This window comes from Caloenas nicobarica, chromosome 3, assembly GCF_036013445.1.
Source record: "Caloenas nicobarica isolate bCalNic1 chromosome 3, bCalNic1.hap1, whole genome shotgun sequence".
Classification (NCBI taxonomy): Eukaryota; Metazoa; Chordata; class Aves; order Columbiformes; family Columbidae; genus Caloenas; species Caloenas nicobarica.
The window spans coordinates 114,737,670-114,753,930 of NC_088247.1; the positions used below are offsets into that span (position 1 = coordinate 114,737,670).

General features: G+C 36.6%; 1 protein-coding gene across 4 annotated transcripts in view; it reads left to right on the top strand.

The window, feature by feature from the left end:
- KIF16B (kinesin family member 16B) overlaps nucleotides 1-16,261 on the top strand; it is a 134,265-nt gene that overhangs the window by 70,303 nt on the left and 47,701 nt on the right. For 2 of the 4 annotated variants that reach the window (XM_065632211.1, XM_065632214.1), the window contains exons 18-23: nucleotides 4,711-4,743; nucleotides 5,102-5,155; nucleotides 6,523-7,878; nucleotides 11,328-11,486; nucleotides 12,328-12,433; nucleotides 12,971-13,021. In XM_065632211.1, the coding sequence (XP_065488283.1) occupies nucleotides 4,711-4,743; nucleotides 5,102-5,155; nucleotides 6,523-7,878; nucleotides 11,328-11,486; nucleotides 12,328-12,433; nucleotides 12,971-13,021 (1,759 nt within the window). Of the gene's footprint in view, nucleotides 1-4,710; nucleotides 4,744-5,101; nucleotides 5,156-6,522; nucleotides 7,879-11,327; nucleotides 11,487-12,327; nucleotides 12,434-12,970; nucleotides 13,022-13,197; nucleotides 13,369-16,261 lie in introns of those variants that run through there. The other 2 variants (XM_065632213.1, XM_065632212.1) reach the window with 2 other exon arrangements.

The following is a 16,261-nucleotide window of genomic DNA, read 5'->3' on the forward strand; positions in this document are numbered from 1 at the left end:
TAATTTGTAAACACAAGAAAGGATTATGCTTAATGTTCCCATTAAGGAGCAGTGCAGATCTGCATGACCGTCACTTGTTTGAGAGCAATAAAACCTGTCTGAGGTTGTTCCATAGTCACTGCTATGTACATATGTTTTTTCTAAGCAAGGAAGCTCATGGTTGCATATTCATAATTTAAACTCTTATCCCCATCTTTTGATGCTTAAACTATGTTTAAAACAGTAGATGCCATACTTAATAATACACATTGCCCACGTAGTGCAGAAGCAGTTGTTGTCCTAATAGATCTGTGATTAAAAAAAAAAAAAAAAATCTCAAATATGTTTTTACTGCTTTTATGACTGCTGCAAAGAGAAGGTAGGCTCTGAAGTTTGCACCACAGTTTAACTGAGCCCTGGCCTTACCAATCAGTAGAACAAAGTACTTCCCACAACGGATGCATCTTTATGGACAGAAATTTGACAACAGCAGCTTTTCAGCTCAGGCTGGGGTTCCATGACAATTTTATATTTATTTATGGTGTTACTAAGACTGATTTTCCTTTGCAATAGCACTGGGGTTTTTCTGGTCATGTGGTGAACTTGTCCAAAGAGATAATGCGGCAGAAAGCAGAAATTCCTTTAAAAGGAACTGGTAGCTGAGGGTAATTGCAAGTTCAACAAAAGAAACCATGTTTTGAATAAAGCAAACCCCAAGCATTTAGGGCTTAGTAATAGTTTGAAGCCAACGGCACCATATCTGTAAGGATTTAGGTGGCTTGCAGGGTGCTTGAGCTGGGAATGCTGCAGAGCAAGTGAAGTGCTGCCTTGGTGATTCTTCTGCGTGGTGACTGCTCAGCCTGGGTAAAACATTCTGTAAATCCCATCTCTGGCTATCCGAGGCCAAGGTAATTGTATCAAAGGCGTTAGGTGGGGGCGAGCATCTTGCTACCTGGAAAAGTGCTGATGAAAAAGAATATCCTGCACTAAATTTGGCATGGATTTTTTTTTTTTTAATCAGGGACAATGGAGGACGTGGACAACTTCCTTTGATATGACCCTTTGTTACAGTAGACAGTAACTTGTAATGGTGAACTGCCCACCAGCAGTGTAGATCTAGATTCAGTATCTGACTATTTTTTTTTTTTCATGACTTCTGTAGCCAACCAGCATTCTGCTTGTTGTTAACTTAGCACTTTCAAGACCATCTTTTCTTCCAGTTTCAGTATTGAAAAGCTAAAGGCTAGCAGCTAAATTTGCGATCTCTGTAGGCTACAATAAACAGCTTGTAAGATTTAGCATCTTTAGCAATCAATGGCAGAGGAGCCTGTGGGGTGTTACCTGCAGTTGTTGTGAAAGCAGATAAATGATGGACCTTGCTGACTGTATCTGTATCTTTGCTGTGTGAAAACCAGTGTTATATTTGTGTTTTCAGACAGGTGGTCTTCGTGTGTGGCTTTTGTTGTGTGTGGGTTTTTGTGTTTGGTAGTCGATTTCTCGTATATGGAGATAGTTGCATAAAATTTACATGCAAAATTCTTTGTTCTACTTTTCGCCAGTCTTTGCCTTTAGTCTGGTGTCATGCAACACTGCTTCAGATAATAAACTTTGGATAAAGTAGAATTTTGCCCATAGATTTATGCTGAAGATTTCATTTGTGGACCTTTTATAAGCTACATTGTATTGTAACTCTAAAAACACTCATGAGAAACGTTGGTCTTGTCATGGATTTTGCATGTTTGTGGAGGTTTTTTTAAATTAATCTCATAAATTGGGCTACTGAATGTTGTCATAACATCTTTGTAGTCCTGCCAGTACTCAGTCTTTCCTAATATGTATAGTACCAGATCACACTTTTGTGCTGTGTAAATGAAGCTATTGTAGTACTGTGCTAGTAGAACTGACTTCCTTTCTCTGCAGCTTATCTACTCTGCTCTTATCACTAGATATGCCACGTTTTCCAGGAAAATGGTGACTATTTAATTCTTTGATCAAATTAAGTTCCTTTGTGGTAGATCTACAAAAGAACAGAGGATTCTAGTCTTTAATATTTGGGGTTTTTTTTCTTTTTAATTTCAAGTTAATATTTTCTCCTGTTCACAGTAGTGCTCACATTTATAAAGGGAGTAGGGGGTTATGTGAAAAAAGGTTTTATTATGCATAAGCTAATTTGAAAAACATCAATCTTGCATCTGTACTTTGTAAAACTGGCAGTGATTTGTTATAGCCAGTGATGTTTTTGGTGATGCTGAGGTTTATTTAGTTACTAGTGTCTTAAAGACACAAGGATTCTGCAATCATCGGCAGCCTGTCCTGCCTCCCCAGATTCTCTCCTGTCTTGAAATAACTTTGAACTCGGAACCAGTTTGAAGCAAATACTGCTGAGGTAATGGTCTCAAAAAGTGGTGAATTCCTAAATATATCAAGAAAAGAGGCAGCCAGCTAAAGCAGCCAGGCATCATCATTACTCCTGCAGAAATAAAGGCTGCAGCATGAGTGCCTTTGATAGAGAATAGAGACACTGTGAGTGAGCCCTGGTAGGAGAGGGAGCTCAGACCTTCTAAGGCACCACCGAATCTCCATAGGAGCAAAACACCAGGCTGTTACCCTGTCTGTTCATAGGAGTATTCTGTGCTTGTCTAAAATACATTAAATATGCATTTTTAAAACAGCTGGGCCTAGTGTTTGGAAGCTCTTGATTGGGGTGTTGATGGTGATCCAAGTTTGGTTTTGGGAAACAGCCGTTTTCACTGAAGAAAGAGCCATTTCTGCATAGTTCATTCCTCTTTCCTGAACCTTTTGAGCACCACCAGCTTCATTTCAGTGTGAGGTAAAACTGATTGTCATCACGCCACTGTTGAAGGTATTAGAGACACTTCCTCAAAGAGAAAATCATGGCGTTTTCACAACTGATCCATTTTTATATCAGACTGATTCTATGGTGGCTCATTTTCCTTTTGTCGGATCTCAATCAAAAGCTACTTACCATTTTTATGTGTGTATAAAATATGTTTGCCAAATTATGTGTTTTATAGCACGGTCAAAATATCAAAAAATCTTGCCCTGGGTTTTGCACATTATGTTAGCTGATCCTGAAATGCTTTACTTCATTGGGGCTTAACCAAGCATGGGGATCCTTGTAAATCATCCTTGCCAGCTGTCGGAGCAAAGTCGGTCTCCATCTGACAGCGCCCGACAGACATCCGCATTTCCACAGACCAGAACTATATTCCCCAGGGCCTATAGTATTTTGGACTGGAGTAATGATGGATATAGTGGTATTTGTCAGCCAAGCCCTGGGTAAGAAGTGACAGCTAACAGTTATGAATTCCAGACGTGGACAATAGCCAGGAAAAGGGCTTTTGACGTATAGCTTAAAGAGAAAATTAAAGGTGCGTTATAACCATTAAATTAAGCTTTTCCTTTCTGAAAGTCCATTAAGATAGCTTTTTGTTCTCTTTGTGGATTTTGCATTGCTGCTACAGAAATGATGATAAAATTAAAAATACCAAGTTGTTTTCATCTCTCCTTGTGCTGTAATGTTGAGACAGTGCCCAGAAGTGCCCAGCCTAGACAGTCATCATGCAACCGTGAAGGGACTCTTGGTGAGACGTTTGTATGAAGGCTCCAAATGTCTGGACTGCTGTATAAAAATCTACATTTGCTAATCTGTTAGGCATTGTAGAAGGTATTTTTTTTTAATGGATTTGTGAGAAGTAGGGAAAAAAGGAATTTGTTAAACTAGTCTTTCTCCAGTATTGCAACAGTTAGAAAGATGCTGTTTGAGCACATAGGAATCAAAGTTCATGTAAACTACTTTATAAATGTTAGATTATTGGTGTATTGTTTGTGCATTTCCAAGGGCAATTCCTTTTTGTCATAGGCATTTATATGATTTTAAAAAGAAACATTGAATGTATTTTTTTTTTAAACTGTCTGTATAATTGTGGTTGTGACAGCTGCAGTTCCTCACATACTTGAAGTTAACTTGAGGTGCAATCTTGCATTTTTTCAGTGTTTGTGAACTATCTTCCTAACCTGTAAACTCCTTGAGATATAGCAGGTCTGAAATAACTGGATATTTGTGTATTCGGTTGAGTATTTCAGTCCATATATAGGTGTTCTATGCTTTGAAAAAGCATGGAGAATATTTATTTTGAAAAACTTCCTTAAAAAATGAATCTTTCAAAGGAAATTAAAATAACTTCTGTACAACTGTAGTAAGAGCTGATATTAAAAATGGCATACTTTCCCATGATTGTTTGAAACCTTATCAAACGAAGTACGTTAAAATCTCAAAATATTTTAGATGAATGAGTTTGAATTGTGTCCAGCACTTGAACATTTGTAGGAATTTGAGGTTTTTCTACCCCACAGGTCACAGCATAATAATACGGGTTATTTCTTTGGAGGAAAAGGAAGATCTATGACCATGCTGTAGCTTAGTTTCGTAGCCCTTTCCCTTCTCAGAAGTGGCCAAGTTAATAAACTATAGGATGATGGGCATCAATTTAACTGTCATTGGCATTTGAAAAATTTGTTTAGAAAGAGTAATTATTTAAATTTTACTTTTGAGTTGTAATGTGATGAATGTTCCATGAATCTAACCAATTTAACCTCTCAGAAAACAAAGTGTTGTTGGCTTTTAAATATTTTGTACCGCTAATATGTTTTTTTCTATCAATTCCTTTCTTAATTGATCGCTCTGTTCCCCCCTGCCTCCCATGGCAGTCTTTTCCCTGTAAAAGGACCGATCTGTCTAAGGTAGAGAAATTCAATTTCTATGTATTGATTGCCACATCCGCATGTAGTTAAGTTGCAGAGGCTATGCTAATCATTCATCTGCCTTGTTTGCCTTTACTTTTTAAATAGCTTCCCCCCGCCCCCCAAAATTCTTTTACTTTTGTTTGTGCTCATGTCAGATAGCATGATCTCTAATTTCTAACCCTAATGAAGGAAATATTTTCTGTTATTGTAGAAAGTAGTTTCGTAAGACTTTTGATTTGTACCATTGTTATAATTTTCTAAATAGACATTGAATTACATTATAGCTTCCTATTTTTTGTGATATTCAGGAAATAATAACCTTTTTACTGTGTTCTTTTTTGTTTTGTTAACTCAGGCTAGAATTTGAGCGGCAACAACGAGAAGAGCTTGAAAAATTAGAAAGTAAAAGGTAACATTCTTTGTGGTCTTTACGTGTGTTTGTATGTGTATATATATACATGTTGCAGACTCATTTAAATAATTAATTTGAAAACCTGGTGTTACTCAGCAAGCAGAGGATCCTGGTATGAATAATTTTATTTTGTTTTGTCTTCTATTTGGTTATTTTCTTGAACCGTTAATTCTTATTGATTAGTAACAGACAAGCTGAATTGTATTACTCTCACTCTTAACTTTCATGGTATTATTTTAAAGACGGCAAATTACATTCTTTATTCAGATCTTTTTTATTGTTTAGTCGTCTTTGGATTGAATTTTGATTGGAAAAACTCACATTATAAGCTCTGCTTCTCTTAAATAAAACGGTAGTGCTGCTGTGGGCATACCCATCCTACTTATCAGAACATTATTTCAAAATTAGTGTTGTTGTCAGCTGGCAAACTGAGCTGACCATTCTGGCTCATCATACCTGCTAAGATTTTAGAAGGAATAGCTGTTACATGGTTGCAGATCACAGCACTGAGTAGATTCATAAGCTGAAAGACACTTTCTGTAGTCTCAGTTTTAGACTGCTAGCTCTGCTTTGAAAGAGCTGTTTATATGGTTGGACTAAGTAAACTCAGAAAAACCCTGAAACTCTGAAGCCTGAGGTATTATTCAGAAACTGATGCAACAGAATCACTGATCTTTATCCTCTTTGTTATGTTGATAGGATTTGAATTCAGGTTGCCGAAGTTGTTTTACTTGTGCTTTAATTTATCTGACTTCTCGCAAAATAACCAGCTGACTTGCAGGTTGTCTCTGTATTCAGGCAGTTGTATCATGGGGATAACGGTGACCTTCAAGTCTCAGTCTGTCCTCATTTGGAATGCACCGGAACCTTGAAAGAGAGATTGCACAGGACAAAATAATTTGTCTTAAAGTAATTTCTCTCTCAAATACATCTGTACCTAATCTTATAACCCTGTTTATCAATAATTCAGTTGGGTTAATCTAAAGGGAAGACATTGTTTTAATTAATCTCTTGACTCTCAATTTGATGAGGCAAATTTCTAATCAAGTCCTTTTATACAAGTTTGTGTATATAAGAGTGGATGTATGCATAAAAATACATGTATTTACTCTTCACTGTGTGCACGGATGTGTTCTATCAGTATAGACTATCTGAATCTCTTTACCATTTGTCTCATGCACTGAGTTGCTTCCAAGCAATGTAAGGTCTTAATCTGTGGCAAAACAAAACTATTAAAAAAAAAAAAAAAAAAAGCTATATATACTGCAAAATCCTTGTCCAAACCATTTTAACTTCTAAGGGATATGTTGTCTTTTGGAAAAAAAGAAAAGTTTGAAATGTTGCATTTAAATGTTTTACTGTAGGAAACAAATAGAAGAGATGGAAGAAAAACAAAGATCTGACAAAGCCGAACTTGTAAGAATGCAGCAAGAAGTAGAGTCGCAGCGCAAAGAGACAGAAATAGTACAGCTGGAAATCCGAAAACAGGAAGAGAGTCTGAAACGGAGAAGTGTTCACATTGAGAGCAGGTTAAAGGATTTGCTGGCTGAAAAAGAAAAATTTGAAGAAGAGAGATTACGGGAACAACAGGAGATAGAGCTTCAAAAGACAAAGCAGCAGGAAGAAATTTTTGCCCGGGTCAAAGAGGAGTTGCAGCGACTACAAGAACTTAATCATAATGAAAAATCAGAGAAAATGCAGATTTTCCGTGAACTAGAAAAACTTAAAAAGGAAAAAGATGAACAGTATATTAAGCTGGAATCGGAAAAAAAGAGACTTGAAGAACAAGAAAGGGAGCAGGTGATGCTGGTGGCTCATCTAGAAGAGCAACTTAGAGAAAAACAGGTAATGATAGAGCTCCTGAAGAGAGGGGATGTACAAAGAGTTGAAGAAGAGAAAAGAGATCTTGAAGATATTAGGGAATCTCTTTTGAAAGTCAAGGAAGCCCGATCTGAAGGTGATGAAAACTGTCAAGAGTTAGAAAAAGCACAGCATGATTTTGTAGAGTTTAAAAGGAAACAACTGGAACAGTTGACTATTTTGGAAAAAGATTTAATTCAGCAAATGGATCACCTAGAAAAGGAAATAGCAGATGGGAAAGGAGCTCTGGAACACTTAAGATTTGCACACGAGGAACATTTAAATCTCAAGAGAGATGACGAAGACTTCGTGGACGCTGTGTTCAAGGCTGAAGAAGTGGACAAGATAAAGCCAGTAGAGTACAGGCTCCAATCTAAAGTACGCCAGCTTGACTACTTGAAGAGTAATCATTTGCCAGCTCTGCTGGAAGAAAAACGAAGAGCTTCTGAAGTCCTTGATAGGGGCTTGTTAGGGTTAGATAACACTCTCTATCAAATAGAGAAAGAAATAGAGGAAAAAGAAGAGCAGCTTGCCCAGTATAGAGCCAGCACAAATCAGCTGCAGCAGCTTCAGGAAACATTTGAATTCACAGCCAATGTAGCTCGTCAGGAGGAAAAGGTTCGGAAAAAGGAAAAAGAAATCCTTGAATCAAGGGAAAAACAGCAGAGGGAGGCGCTGGAGCTGGCTGTCGCGAAGTTAGAAAGAAGGCACTCTGCTTTGCAGCGTCGTTCGACGATAGACTTTGAAATTGAGGAGCAGAAGCAGAAGCTTGCCACCTTGAACAACACCTGCGGCGAACAGGCTGGGCTGCAGGCCAGTCTGGAAGCTGAGCAAAAAGCCCTCGAACAAGACCGAGAAAGGTGAGTGGTGTGGGAGCTTCCATTTATTAAACCCGTCCACAGAAAGTGAATCGTTTTATACCTTACATGTTGAGAGAGCAGCTTGCTCTGTGTCCCAATGTTTGAGTTTCTTGATGAGTTTCAAGTAGTTTACCCAGAAACAAGACTCTGTATTGATCTTTAAAGAATTCTTGATTACTCATGAATTTTGGTTTTGTTTGGAAACTTATCCCATCCTCAGCAATATAGTATTTGCATTAGCCATCACAACACTTAAGTAAATCTTTTTACCTACTTACAAAGCTCAGCCAACCTTATGGTCTACCCTTACAAAAACATGTACCATCTAACAACTTTTTTCTCTTAAAACATTAACATATAACATTTTGATTCTTTATGTGTAACAAACTAGATGTTTGTTCAAGATTTGGAGACTGCTAGTTATAGTAGCGTACGAACCGTGTGTCTCAACTGGTGATGTAGTGAATGCTTCTGGTATTCAAAGTGAACAGGTATAATGATTAATTTTTGCTATTGGTTTCAGGGCTAAATAAAATAGAGTAGCCATATATCAATGTAAAATTTGATGGTGGTTTTGAAACTTACTGGAAAATATACAGAGGTTTGAATAGAGCCCTATGTGGTGACAAACAGAAGCAGTGGTGGAAGCAATGTCGTCAGTTATGCACATGATATCTGTAGTTATACGCATGATATCTATACATTCAGCCCAAGTATGGGAGAGTCAGAGAAAAGTGATTCAGGTAAGGAAGGATCTTCCTATGTGGAAGAAGAAGAAGAAATATTTTGCTTTATTTTTGGCTTGACCAAAAATCCTCAGGGATTAATGCATTTAATCCATCCAGTATGGAAAAAGGGCAGAACTGCCACTTTTAAAATGTGTTGTCTGTTTTGCTAACAGTAGATCTTTAAAACTGGTGATTGTTGGTGAAACAATGATATCTTTTTTCTTGAGGTAGCATTTGTCATTTGGCTTTTAGTATTCCAGTAATTATCTGCTCTTCTTTCATAAGCTCTTCAAACAGATGCTTGATTAGAAAAAACACCTAAAAAGAGAAACTTGCCTATAGCCAAGTTGAAGAGCTCTTCTGTATCCTTTTCCTTTTAAACCATTATCAGAAGAGAATAGTTCCTTTCTATACCCTGTGTAAAGGTCACTTCTTCAACGTTTGGAGCCACATTGTGTGGATTTTAATTAAGCATTTTCCTTATCATTTTGTTGTGGATATCGCCATTATTTTTCATAATTGTCTTGAACATAAAATCCCGTTTTCTACACTAAGCATCTCGCTTGACTAAAGTCAGCTATAAACAGCTGGACATTCCACAAAAATAGACAGCTTAGTTAGCCCTCAAGAGATTGCTGGGTTGTGTGATAAGTGAAAAAATATGTTGTCAATTAGAAGACTGAGGTTTGGAAGGAAGGAAGTGAAAAGGTCTTTCTTCTTTCTTCTTTTTTCTATTTTTTTTTCCTTTCTTGTTTACTTTGAAGTCCTCTTGCACAAACTAAATAAAACTTTGTGGTCTTTCAGTGGCTTGCCCAGGGGCCTGAATAATTCAATTCAGAATATTTTCATGAAATTTTTTATGAGGCTGAAGAAAATATTAAGGTACATGACAGTATGCTAAATGTTTTGGGCTACATATTGTTCTTGAGTTTACACTTCACAGTACAGAATGCCTCGGGTGCTATAGTAAGCATATGAATTATATATGTTTCTTATTGTTTAGCTAGGTACCGTTTATGTGGTGATGTGGTTTGGTTCAGATCAGTGTTAACTCTCTGAAAATGTTTAAATGCAATATTTATTTGAAATGCTCTATGAGCATAAGTCCATCATAACTGTTTTTGCTTGGTTTTCTCCCCAGTTTGAATAATATGCTAGTGCAAATTCTTTCACCTGCAGGATGATCCCCAAAATGATAATTTGAAGTTAATTTATACTGGAATAATGCATACACATGTTGTCTTTGCTGGCAGAGGTTTGTGGCAATAGGATGAGCATGAAGTAACTTTAGAGTCGTCTTTGAGACAACGAGATGTGTTGTTCACAAGGTGCAGTTTAGTGTACTTACTGGTGGTTGCATCACACAGCTGCATAAGTTTATAGCTATAAAGCGGTATCTTTTGATAGGATGTTTACAGATCAAGAGGTAAGCTTTGTTCCTTTAATGTCATTCTGATTTTTGTGGTTAAATTGATTTTCCATAGATGCAAACACTCTCCTGTATCCACCAGCCACCTCCCATCCACTTTCCCTCAGGATGCGAGATTGTTTTGCTGCTAATCAAAAGGAGCAGATGGCTTCTGGCAGTGCTGCAAAAAGTACTCTAAAAATGAAGTAACAATTCAGCCTGCTTTACCTCAGCCTCAGCATTCATCATCTAATTTTCTGGTTTAACCTCCAGGATGGAATAAAGTAGTTGTAGCGTTGTATTTCAATTTAGATATATGCAACTGTTGGATACGTGGTAGAATCACAACTTTGCTTTGTTTCCCCTTCTTTTGCAGGAATTTCTTTTCTTTTAGTCTTTAATTTTCAAGTAACCCCTAGAAAAACAATTGGCTTTAGAGACAAAAGTTGTAATGGAAAGAGAGAAGATTATTACTGTGTTACTAATCTAATCTCGGCTACATTGCGCCTAGTTTAATTTGACTAGGTGATAAATAGTGCAAGCAGTGCTTCCTATTTCATAATAGGTGCCTTAGGCATTTTCTGTCAAAAATACAGTATCCGATTTTACATATTCTATTCTGTGCATAAATCTGGCTGGTAGGAAATTTATTTGTTGAATTGAGGAGGTTTCCATTTTAAAAGATGATTTGTTAGGTATTCATAAAAGAAATACTAGGTTTTTGTTTTGTAAGTACATTTTCAAAAATACATATACAGACAGAAGGAATAACTGGAAAACAAGATTACTTTGTATAGTACAAAACCTAAAGATTTTCTTTCAGCTGTCTTTTGCCACATCATTCTTTCAGGTTGTCTGTCCTTTTTTTTAATTAATATTTTTATTATTAGTGCTGTATTTTGAGTTTTTTCTTTCCCCCTCCCTATTTAGTCATTTACTTCACACTGGAAGCTAATAAATGATGTCATTGATAGAGTTCTGTAATGAGGAAAGTTTATTCGATTTATCCTAATAGATAGCTTAAATCTTATTAATTAATATTTAATGTTCCGAGTTAGATACCTTTTGCACTGGAAGTTACTGAAGTTGTTTTATTCAACTTAAAACTGCAGTTGTAATGTGGTTTTGATCTGTCTCTATTTTCCGATCTAAATATGCCTAAAGAGCAATTATTATTTTTATATCTTCATAAATATTAATACTCACAATCATACATACATGAGTCCCAGTGTAATTACAGCACTCCCCATAAGAGCTATGGAAATCAGCTCTAAAAAAGACAAAGTGAATTACATTTTAAGATCTCTTTATAGGCTGGACCAGGAAATTCAGCAGCTGAAGCAAAAAATCTATGAGGGCGATGGTTGTCAGAAAGGAAATCATGGAACGTTAGAAGAGAGGCTGTCCCACCCTGCTTTCCCTACCAGCCCGACAAAGCCACAGCCACCTGCTGCTCCACTAGTTGACGATAGGTAGGTAACCTGCGTTTCTGCAATATTTTGATAGGAATGCAAGCAACAGCTTTAGAAAAGAAATATTTTAAATTGTCATTCCTCCAGGGTTGGTTTTTAATTAAATACTGTAGTAGTACTTAAAGGCTAATCTGGAAAGAAAATTAAGTCGCTGTATTTTACTTTAACCAAAAGAGTGATCTATTGCTCCTGTGCAGTTTGGTTTAGAGTAGAGGTTTGTGAAACTGTAGGCTTAAATGTATTTAAATTGTTTTTGTGTTTACAGTTACTTGTCTATATGGAATTGCTTTAAATAGACTTAAAGCAACAAAGTAAATGAAATTGTCTTAAGCCTTTTTCAATAGGGTAGCTGTCTGGTATCACTTAAAATCTATTTCCTCTCTGTTCTTTTTACACATACACATGCAGTTGTTAGTATCAACTCTTGGAACATTCCTTCTGTTTGAAGACCAAAGCTTTGTTAGTCCAAGTTGCAAATATCACACAAGTGATAAAGGCAAACCATTAAATAACTAAAGATGCAACCCCAGCCTCCTATTTCTTCTTCATCTCTCGTACCCTCAGTGCCACTTGTAAGCAGAGCTGTATGCATAGCAGTGGCTTAACCTGTGCTCCATTAAATTGTCTAATTGTGAAAACAAATTGTTAACCTTTGCCTGTTAAATGAACACTCGCTTAAAAGTCCATGTTCCCTAAGGAGTGATAAAACCTGGTCTAACATTAAGCGTACCAATTAGCAGTTGTGCAGTACTGAGGGTTCATAAGCATTTCAAAGAGCCCTTTAGCCTGTCTTGAGTTTTATCTAAGCTACTTTTAAAAAAAAATTGTCTATATCTTGAAGGATAAATGCCTTTATTGAACAAGAAGTGCAGAGAAGGCTCCAGAATATTCATCATAAAGCTGAGGATAATGATGTTAGCCTGTCCTGGTCTGCGGAAAGTGTAAAGGTGAGCAGAGAAGGGTAGGAAATCCTGACCTTCGCTATACCATGTGTAACCACTAATTTTAGTTTTGTTCAATTATTTTTGATGTTTTCCTATGTGTACTTAATTTTGATTTTTCAAAAAAAGTAAACAGTAAATCAAGGATATCAGTTTTAGATTTTGTTCATATTTTTTTTTTCCAGTGGCAGTTTTATGTTACGTTCCATTTTTTTTCGGGGAAGAGTATGTGAATGGCAATAGGAAGCTTACAGATGAAATAAAAATCTTGATTTTATTTCTGCAAAATACAGTGATAAAATTCCATCCAGAAGAATAGTAATTGTTTATACTTGCAAACAAATTATCATTTAAATACTAATAATCTAATTAATCCCAAGACTGGGCTGATTGACTTCTAAGCCAGTGGTTTAATAAATATCATTAAGAAAATAGTTATTTTTGGCTACTAAAAAAGATATCTCTTCCTCTAAATAGTTTTAAGTGAACTTGTACAAGGAAGGCACTCTTTTTAATAATCACCTGTACCTTTTTTATTCTTAGGATAATGAGAGGCTTAATAATGGCACTGTTAAACGCAAGCTGAAGTATGAGGTAAGTCATAATTTGTCAGAATGAAATGGTTGTCTTAAATTATGGCATGTCCTATAATTAAATTTCTTAATGTTTAGCTGCATAATTAGAATGTTGAATTCACAGCAAGATTAATGGCTAGTAGAAACAGAAATGTGTTTTGCCAACTGGAATTAAAGTGATTTTTTTTTTTTCAGATTTGACATAGCTTTTTCTGTATCTGAAAGGTGTGGCATTACTGTGGATGTTTCTTCCTCATTTTGTTATGATTCTTAATTTGGAACAGTATCCCTTTCCTGATTTTTTTGAAGGATAAAAGCTTGTAATGAGGAGAGATTATCTGAATTCAGAATACTACTTCACATTTTTGACTCACAAGGAACTGACTGCTGTAAGTGTGTCTATATCAGCGTCAGACAAATTTGTCATGAAGGGTTCATACATGTATTTTTAAGCTGAGGCTTAGACCTCTCCCACTGTGTTTGGTTGCCTAACTATTGCTTGAAACATGGTTATTTACTCGTCTTGGTGAGTAAATCACAAATACCTTCATGGTTTTAAACCTTAATAGTAGGAGGGCCACAACAACTCTATTTTGGACTGGTTTTTTTGCTTTTACACTTATTTTTAAACTGTGTTGGACTTTTAACACTATCTTTGATAGTATAGGAATTTTTTGTGTGTGTGCACGTGTGGAAAAATAATAAAGGGCTTAAAATTTCTGCATCACCCCTTGAGTTTCCTATCATTTCTAAGTAAAGCAAATATCAACAAAGTGAAATGGATACTGTACAAAGGAAAAGCAGTTGTGGGCTGGGCAGATCAACCATTCCTGAATCAGATCTCAATTGCTTCTGTTGGATTCTCTCACTCAAATTTTGAAAGATTGTACAATGATTGTACCAGTTTTGAATGATTATACAAACCTAATCGAAATCAGTCCTCAATTTAAGAAATGCACAAATCAGAAGATTTTTTAAGAGATGTTTTTGTTTTCTTCTTTTGAAATTTTTAACAGAAAAGTCAACAGTGGCAGCCACATTATGGCTTTCCATTTATGTCTAAAGATGGCAATTGCGTTTCTGAGTTGTGTGGAGAAAACGCAGGAGTAAGAGGCCGTAAAAGACAGAAGGAATATACAGAGATGTGGGATTTATTTACCAGTTCTGGAAGAATCTCCTCCTTTTTTACATCAGAGAAGGCATTTGAGAATGAAGGGAATAATTTGGAACAAGAGAACTTTGCTTGTTGTTGTGATGTTGGAAGTAGTTTGATTCACTCTAAAAATATTAATACTCTAAAGAATAAGAATGTTCCTTATCAGAATGTTTTATCTACTTCTTTACGAAGTCACGACTTAAATAACGTGGCTTATTCGCTCTGCAAGGTTGAAAATCTCAGTCATTTTGACAACAAAATAACAATTTTTCAGGATTTTGACAGCTCAAGAACTGAATCTGATTGTTCCCACTTGAAACAGCTGTCTCCTGTAGGATCCTTAATGGGTGCTAATGAGCAGGCTGGCTTTAACAGTGTATCGTGCCTTCGCTTTTCTCAGTCTAATGTGCATTCTGAAATAATAACTTATAAAGAAAACAGCCCATTTAAGATGGTGCACCAGACAGTCGAAGACCAGGCTAGTAATCCTCAGCTTCCAACACAAGAAACCTCTGAATTGATTTCTTTCAAGTCAGCAGCTTCTGGCTTTGATGTGAGCCCGGAGCGCAGCTATGGCTTGGGTTATCTTTTCAGTAAGCTTTCCTGCCTGTACAAAGATACCAGTAGTCAGCTGCTCAACAGTACGGTGGTTTTGAAACAAATTAAGGAGCTGGGAAGTTTGTGCGACAGAAGTGAGAGATGTGCACAAGTGGTATCGTTAATAAAAAAATTGCCATTTATAAGAAACTTGCAAGTAAATATATTCTTCAAGTCAGATATGAATCAAGACGTGTCCCACTCTACTGATGATGCTAAAGCTCATACTGAAAATGTCGTTCAGCCTGAATGTCCTGGGCGAGAGGCTGTCACGGTGTGTGTGAGCACAGGGATGTCTGATGCTTGTGCAAGAAAGCCCTACGAAGAATTCGCGTGCTGTTGTGAAAATGAAGAGCTGGAAAACAGTCTTGTGTTAAGACAGGAATTTGTGCATTTTCCTGCTGTCCTTTCGAAGCTTCAGGTCTGTTCTCTGGAAAAAGTCCTGGAATTTTTGACCTGTGCCTTACCTCGAATTTGTATGAGAATGGAGGAGTTGAAAGGTGTCTATTGGCTTGTGGTTGCCAATTGCAGAAAGCCTGAACCAGAACCTGCGTGCTTGCTTTTGTTCAGCTCTGTCCTCTATGTTCTTTTACCAGTCAAACAAGACGTCTGCCCGAGTTCCTTGGCAATGCTTCATGAGGTTCCCATTGTCACAATAAAGGAGATTCAAGTTGGCTTTGCTGGACAGAATATTAGTCTTCTGTGTTCTGCTGAAGATGGTTTACTCACAATATTTACCTATAACAAACGCTTGACTCAAAGAATTTGTCATGATGTAATGAGCCTTTTGATTTCTACAATGGATGATGCTATTTATTTAAATCACCAGCTCTTGAAAGATGATTTGATGCAAATTTCGCTTGACTGGACATCAGAAGTAAATGATTTCATTTTTTCAAATGGAGTACGATTGTCCTGTAATTTTAGAACTGAATTAGCTGATCTGGTTTACGTCCTCCATGAAAATATGGGAAGTAGTAAACCTCCGTTAGGTGACATTCATGTACTGCTGTATTCTTCAGTGAAAGTAGACTGTGCTAAGCAGACTTTGTATAGATCTCTCATTCTTACAACTACTCATATAGGTCTCTTAAGGGAAAATAAAGTATTTTATCCTTCACCTAACTTTCTGGGTGCTTCATGCCAGCGTTCACAATTTGACAGCCTTCAGTTGTACAGTTTGAATGATATCCGATGTGTAGTTTTTCCAGAGAAAGAGAACTTCACAAAAATTGAGCTCGTGTTTTCTAGAAGGAGCAAGGTTGGATCTGATTCAGGAATTGTTTTTTCTAAATACTGTGAAAAAGAAATAAATACTCAACTGACAGTCATCCCATCAATTCTTCAGAGCAGTTTGCATATCCCTTTGGAAACCTGGAAATTAACATTCAGTTCAAGTGAAGAAGCCATTTGGCTAATTAAGCATCTGACTAGGTGTTGAAATCCAAATACGTTAATGAATATTGATAATTTTTTTTTTTTGTTATCAATAGGCAAAAGAGCCTT